Below are 8,081 nucleotides of genomic sequence, written 5' to 3'. Positions count from 1 at the left end.
AACTTTATACAGAGATTATTTGCATCATCAAAAGTCATCTAGAAATAACCTTTCTGATGGATTTCATTGAACTGCAGTTTTAATTATTACAGTTGATATTGGACACCCATTTTATAACCTCCATTTCCCAGCCCAGATACTGAGAAATCATTTATTGCAGTGTTTTTTAGGCTGTTTCACAATTGAATGGTGGCAGTTGTTTGCTTGCTGCTCCAACCAGTTAGGCCACATTGTGTATTTGTCGATGGCCTTTACACTGCTTGCCTTGTTCTGAGCACACGTTGGGGTGTCGCCGATCTGCGTACTTGCTGTTCTAGTGCAGTGTCTGCGGTTAGACGCTGCCATAGTGAAGCAGGCTCAGTGTCTGCCCTGGTATTGACATGCATCACTGCCCCTGACTGAGATTGAGGCCTTATAAATACAAATCACTTTCTTCACTATATGAAACCAAAGTGTGAACTGAAACTTCCGCCCTGCTCCACCTCATGCCTCCACACACTCTGTCCTGCAGCTGACCTTTGACCTCAGACAGGCTAATTCTGCATGGTGTAATGCATTCCATTGCACTACTGTAATGTTTTTTGATTGAATGTGCTGAAACCCTTATCAGGCAACAGTTATCCATCCATAATGAGTCTGTTTAATATTTACACCAAAATTAAACTTCTAATCTAGGTAATAAGTTTGTGTAACTTAAGTTAATGTTTAGAGAAATGATGGCAATATATATCAGCATGAGTAAACATAAATGCACAGAAATGCACACATGTCGGCAGATACGCAAAAATAAGTTGCCTTGCAGACAATAATCACAGCAGCAGATGTTTTAAGGCTGCATTTTCAGACATTTACTTCACTTCGGTTCACTCCAGAATCCTCTATTCAAAGCAGAAACCGCACACAAGTCTGACACAGATTTCCATTTCCATGATTAGATTGTTTGGTGACAATTCAATTTTTTGCAGTGACAATACATTGATGTTTTTTTCTCCCCTCTGCTCTCCAGGTGGCTGGTGATAGCTGTGGGTCTGGTCAGAGCTTACCTGGCCAGAGGAAGCTACCACGGGCTGTACTACTCCATAGAGAAGCCCCTGAAGTTCTTTCAGACTGGAGCTATTCTGGAGGTGAGATAAGCACAAAGGCCTGGGTAGTACTGACAAAATCAAATTCCATTCTATATTTGATTAAATACAATGTGTATCCCATATATAATGTGGCAATATTTCAGTGCACAACATCTAATTTATACATACAGATATTAGGCATGTAACAATTAGCTTTAGTTTGAATACTCCATTAATAATGCTTTCAGCTTTTATTACAGTATTTTATTTCATGATTAACAGCACTGCAGGTGATTATAGATCATCTGTTAGTTGTCCTAGCAGTCTTGGACTGAGTCTTGGATTCAGGTCTGGATTCAGGTCTGCAGTGGAACAGATCTTTTCTTAGGGCTGTACAGTGTTTGGTATGTCCTCTTAAACATATCAGCATGATAGCCTAACATACCAGGCCACTCTGTGTTAAAGGCACTTAAAACCAAATAAATAGCTTTATATCTTAATAACTGTTTGTAAGATTTCCAACTAATAAAATTACAGAGATAAATGAAGTCTCCTTCTGCTTCAAAACTAGGTAAAGAGAATTGTGTAGTTCCTTCCTATACACACACACACACACACACACACACACACACACACAAACACTACACTCACGTGTATAGTGCAGAGATAAGCAGCATGAGGTGTTTCAGTGATACTGTCCAGACACACTGTAGCAGTGATAGGACACATAGCTTTGTTTAACAGCTGTATCTTCCATTCATGAAATCATCTGTGCACACACTGAACACTACAGGCACTATGGGATTTAGTTGTCAAGCTTGTTAGAATGTCATGCATGAGAATTCAATTTGAAATAATACATCAGTTTTTGTATTATAGAGTTGTACACATTAAACATCCTTTTAGGTATGTCCTATAAATATTATATTATACTGGCACATCAATCACAATAATAATAATATTAAAAATGTAAAATAAAAACAAAAGAATAATTGTTTGTTCTCCTCTCCTTTCACAGATATTGCACTGTGCTGTAGGTGAGTCTCTCTTCAGCCTCCACCCTCACTGCTCTCTGTTAGCAGTGAAACATCAGAGAGAGTACCATTTATTAGTGTGTACTGTATCTCTCATTACAGTTTGACTTGGCAGATTGTTCATTTAAAAAATCTGTAATTACATTTTGTCAATTAAGTTTTAAGTACTAAGACATTAACTGGTATGAGATCACTATTCTAAAAATATCTACAATAAAGTTTTGATTATGTGACACGTACACAACACAAATTAAGTATACTTTGACTAGTCATCATTTTAAGTGAAGATCTGAACTGAAGTTATAACTAAATCAAATCAAAGTAGACATACAAGGAAAAAAAACTCACAAAAAGGGCTCACTGAACGGTTTGGTAATTATTCAAATGATGTGAATCATATGCTACGGCCTTTACAGTCACCAGACCCTAACCAAAACCATTTTCACACTCTACGTGTGTGTAGACCCAATGTAGCATAAACAGTATTTCAAAGGTCTTAGATTATATTCCCGACCACCGCATCATTAAATCACCCCTCCAGCTGACTGACATAGACTTGTAGAATCTATACTAAGAAGCACCGAAGCTGTTCTGAAGGCTGGTGGTAACAAAACACCCTGAAGAGGCACTTTTTTTTAGTTTTTCCTTTAAGTTTTGTAAATAATTGATGGTCAGAAGTTCCTTTAAAGGTCCAGCGTGTAACATTTTGGAGCGTCTATTGGCAGAAATGGAAAATAATATTTATAGGCATGTGTTTATTTGTGTATAATGGCTGTTTGCATATTTGACCTGTTTCATGGCCACTGTAGTTTCTCCTTTATGAGGGAGTTGCAATCTGCAAATACACCACTAGATGCCACTAAAGCTGATACACTAAAACTGTATGGATCTCAAAGTACAATTTTGACCAAACTCAACAGAATCATAGATCTCCAGCTGTCATTTGGTATGTGAATGACAACCTCAGTGATGGCATTATAGGTATGTTGTTATTAGTAAACAGAAGTCAGATAGCAGAAGCTTTATATATTAAATGATTTTGTCTGGTTACATTGTCGCTTGCTTGTCACATTGCATTTGTATCTCAGATGTAAATGTGCACAGACAAACAGAAGCTTTTCATATTTGAAGTGTTTGCCAAAGAGAGAACAGAGAAACCGTTGGCTCTCGTGGTGTTAATGTGTGAGGAAAGACCGGTTCTCGCCTGGCCGCCTCGCTGCGGTTCCCAGTCCATTCCCTTCATTATCTAGGATTAATGGAAGATTACCTAGGCTCCCTGCAGCTGCTGTCCACTCTGAGCAAACACACACACACACACACAAACAGCTTTAGGTTCCTCTCTACTGGCCAGTTGAAGACACTGCGTCAATATTTGTTCCAAGCCTTTTTTGTGTATATTTGACAGCTTACAGTCTCTGAGCAAACATTTGCTATCAACATGTCTTAGTATTGTATTACTTAGTATTTTGGACAAACCATTGTCCAAAATACTTTAATTTACAGATTCTGTCAAGCACTCCATTCCACATGACAACCATTGCTTTTCGGACCAATTTTCCATTTGATATAACATGTAATGATGCTTAAGCTGGTTTCCTAAAGCAAAAGAAAAAACATCAAATCAGCAACTGAAAGCACAGGAAATTAGACCCAGAAAACAAACCCCACCCAAGCTGACATTCTCAAATGTCACGTTTTGTCCACAGCCCAGAGGCATTCAGTTTACTGTCATAGAGGACTAAAGAAACCCGAAAGTTTGGATAATGATAATTTAATAGTCAACAACTAATTGATGAATCAACTAATCGTTGAAGCTCTTAACTAAACTGGGCTATAAAGCAGCAAATCCTCACTCTTGAGAAGCTGGAATCAGGGAATGTAGGGAGTTTTTGTTTGATAAACCAAGATTAATTCATTATCAAAAGATTAATGTTCTGTCTGTTGTTTGTTTTGCCAAGCATCTGAAGAAGATGCATCAGCATCTAAATGAATTGGTATAATTGTTCAAATAGACCAATCTAACTGTTAATTAAATTTTGCGAGAAGAGAAACCACCAGTCAGTAGGTTTGTTGACAATGTCCTGAATAAAACAGAAAAGATTCCTTTAAAATGAACCATGCCAGTGAGGTAATTCACACACAAATACAGTATATTCTAATTCATGTGTGTTCACAGTGAATAATACTTTGTTTCATATTCTAGGAATTGTACCGTCCTCTGTAGTCCTGACCGGATTCCAGGTCATGTCCCGGGTTTTCCTCACCTGGGCCGTCACACACAGCGTCAGGGAGGTAAGTTGAGTTTTCTAACTTAAACACATAAAATCAGTGTGTATGTGTAAAATGGTCTGTAATGGACTTGGTATGAATGACACACAAATGTAAATGTAAACGTGGACTCATGTTCAAAAGTGACCAGCTGATGTACTGTACTGTTTGCCCTCTTACTAGATCAGAGAGGAGTAATTGTGTAAGTAACGTCAGATGGTCTTGCCGTAGGCTTGCAGGAATGAATCTGTTGAATTATAATGTAGTGAGTAATGTGTGTAGTTCCTTTGTGTGTCTATTGTACGATGCTGCACTGACATTTTTCTCAAGCTGTTCTCTCTTTCCCTTTTTCAATGTATGTGGAAACTGTATTTAAAGTGTTACTGTGTGATAAGAAGTGTGCTCTTCTTTTTAACATATTTGCATCAGTTTTAACCTAACATCTGAGGATAGTGACCATCTGCCTGCGGTGTGGTCTGATCTCTGAGCATCTGAAACAAACAGCATGGTTCTGCATTAAAAAGTCTAGATTACCTACAGCAGAGTAACTCCCGCAGTATGATGCAAGCCCGTCCGCTCCCTGTCCTCCTCCTATCATCCCCTGTGTGTGTTTCTGCAGGTGCAGAGTGAGGACAGCGTGCTGCTGTTTGTCACAGCCTGGACCGTCACAGAGATCATCCGCTACTCTTTCTACACCTTCAGCCTGCTCAATCACCTGCCATTCCTCATCAAATGGGCAAGGTAGGGAAATCTACCCGAGAGCGGTGTCAGAGCAGGAGACACTCGTATCTAACTACACTACACACTGAAAAAATGGACGAACTTTGAAAATGATGTCTCTTGATAAGAGCTGTCAATACTTGTTGCATACTGGATTAATTACATCAGTTAGACTGAGTATTGGAAAATGTCAAGTTGTAAAAAAAAAAAAAAAAAAAAAAAAAAAAAAAGTCAAAAAGTTGTGAAAATGCCCATAAAAATTATCTCGAGCCCAAGGTAGCATCTTCTTATTACTAGTTTTGTCCAAACACCCAGATATTCAATTTAAAATGCAGCATGACAAAGAAAAGTGGGAAATCCTCCGATTTGAGATTGTTTGGCATTTTCAATCGATTAGCAAAGTAGCTGCTGATTATTTCTTATGTCGATCCAACTAATCGTTTCAGCTGCATACTGTAATTTATTTGGCAAAATTCTCATGCAGATGTTAAGACAACATGGTGTTTTTGAGGAAGGCTGGTTTACCATGTGTTCATGCTCTGTAGTTCATCATTATTAATTTATCAAGCAAAAATAGCAAACGTTCACTGGTTCCATTCAAATGTGAGCATTTGCGACATCTCACTTTTATATCATATGAAACTGACAAACTTTAGGTCTTTAATAACGTTTGCCGGTCGGTCAAACAAAGCTAGAAATGAAGAAAAGAAAATTGTGACCGCATTTTCACAAGCATCATACACGACTGTCAATAATATGGGAAATTCAAGGATAATTATTTGGAATATTATAGTGATTTCTTTTGTTACATTTTTGGCTTGTTTCAGGAAAAAAGTCATTGTAAATTATACATTATTTTTTCAAATTACATTTAGCAAAAGGTCATTTTTTTAATGCTAGTATTTACAGTACCTACTTGAAACCCTAAAACAGATTAAGGAGCTTTATGAGACACAGGAAAAGTTATCCCAGCAACACATTTCTCTTTAAAGGCCTTACTCCCAACAATGATTAGTTATAAAAGAAATAATCATATAATCTACAGAAAATCTGTAGTACTGTTCCCACCATAGAAGTCTCCCTCTGCCCAATGGGATTCAGCTGCATCTTCAACCAAGGCAACAGTTGTTTAGTGCCTCCCTCCCCGCGGCCTTTGTTGCTAGGTAGCAAATGACACCATCGCTATATTGGTATTCGACTTTCACTTTGAGTTGCACCCTGAGAGGCAGAAAAGAATTGGTCGTGCATCGGTGGAAAATTCAGCGAGGGATCAGAGAGGACAGTCGCTGGGTTCTGACGTTTTGTTTTCTCTCTGTAAAAGAAAAGGAGTTCAGTGTATCTCTCCTATGTAATTGTGAGCTTTCTCCTCTTTCTCCTCAAAAGGCCGATCCCTTAACAGTTTTATGGTTAGAAATTTAGAAGCATACAGAGGCAGTGAAATTTTCAGCACATGTTAAAGGCTAATATTTATACAGTATATTTTGTTTTTGGAAGTAATAATGTATATCATGGTGTATAAGTTCTGTCGGCTGATTACTCCACTTTTAATTTAATACTGTGAATGCAGCCTTTTAACTATTACTTTAAAGTGTCTCAGCCAACAGTTGGAACTAAATTCATCTTTCTGGTGTTTTACATGTCCTTCCATGGCTCTCTTTTCTTTTAAGGTTAATGATTTATTTATATCATTGCCTATTTGAATTACTTGTGTCAGAGTCTGAGCACATTCTCAAACATTCCTCTTACTCCTCCACTCTTTCTTGAAGAGATGAAAAATGTCTCTGGTATTGCTGCCTCTGGCAACAGCTTTTTATTCTCTTCAGTTGTACGTACATCTTTTTAAAATCCGAGTCATGTCCAAACTCTGGACAAAGTGCCTTTTTTTAGACCACTTTCTTCATCGTTTGGTTGTGCCTTTACTGCACCGTGTTCTTCACCTACATTTTTTTTTAGCAAGTGTATGTTGAAGTAAAAATCCAAAGCCACATCATATTTCTTTGAGTTTTTATCGCAGCTATACCACCTGTCCTCCCCTCACGTTGCAGAAACAATAAATAATGAAGATGTGTGATTTATTATTTCTCTCTCCTACCTTCTCTTTCACAAACCCCTCTGCTGCAGGTACACCTTCTTTTTTGTGCTGTATCCCATGGGAGTGACTGGGGAACTGCTGACTATCTATGCAGCGCTGCCGTATGTGCAGAAGACAGGCCTGTACTCTGTCACTCTCCCCAACAAGTACAACTTTTCTTTTGACTACTACACCTTCCTCATCCTCATCATGATCTCCTACATTCCCCGTAAGTCGACATGCAGATTTGACTTTTTTCCTCTTTTGTCGTGACAACCAACAGGCATTTAAAATATTATTCTTCCTGTAAGAATTTGCTTTAAATCACAAATATAGAGAAGTCCATTGCATTTACCAAAGAATAGAAAACTGGAGACACCTTCCTTATCACATATTATTAGCCTCCAGCTATATTTAGACTGAACTCCAAGGGAGTTTTTACCTTTTGTGATTCACACGAATTTGACTGCAGTCTGTGTATGCTTAAATGTGCCCAGAATGTTCAGACTGTGCAGACGTTAGTTACTGTAGTTGCCGGCATACGCAACCGTGTGTGTGAAGAGTGTGTCTGCACTTTCAAATTCTGACTGAAAATCTACTGGAACTTTCCGTTATCTTCACGCAGCCTCTCTTTTTCCCCTTGTATTTGTACGTTCATAAACTGAAATCATAAATCCATTAGAGAATTAAATCAGGTGGAGATGAGATATGATTACAAGACGGTCTATCACATAATTATTAAGTAATAGTTTTTTATAATTATGAGAAAATTATTTGTATTTATAATTTTTCTTTGGTAAATGCAATACATTTCTATAGAGGTTTCAGAGTTAAAGGTGGTGTTGTGCTGGACTATATTACCGTAAAACTTTATATAATAGCCGGATTTGCTTCAATCACTGAACTCAACCTGCCTTTATTTTG

General features: G+C 37.8%; 1 protein-coding gene across 1 annotated transcript in view; it reads left to right on the top strand.

Annotated features, from left to right (window-relative positions):
- Positions 1 to 1,006: 1,006 nt before the first annotated feature.
- hacd2 (3-hydroxyacyl-CoA dehydratase 2) overlaps positions 1,007 to 8,081 on the top strand; it is a gene marked incomplete at its 5' end in the record, with an annotated part of 8,490 nt that continues 1,415 nt past the window's right edge. Inside the window, 5 exon segments of the mRNA XM_035676275.1 lie at positions 1,007 to 1,124; positions 2,083 to 2,101; positions 4,302 to 4,390; positions 4,986 to 5,107; positions 7,208 to 7,386. Of these exon segments, the coding sequence (XP_035532168.1) occupies positions 1,007 to 1,124; positions 2,083 to 2,101; positions 4,302 to 4,390; positions 4,986 to 5,107; positions 7,208 to 7,386 (527 nt within the window).

This window comes from Morone saxatilis, unplaced genomic scaffold, assembly GCF_004916995.1.
Source record: "Morone saxatilis isolate NCDOM2014 unplaced genomic scaffold, NCSU_SB_2.0 Contig5, whole genome shotgun sequence".
Taxonomy (NCBI): domain Eukaryota; kingdom Metazoa; phylum Chordata; class Actinopteri; family Moronidae; genus Morone; species Morone saxatilis.
Note: the sequence above shows the minus strand (reverse complement) of the source record. Positions and strands in the feature narration are given on the sequence as shown.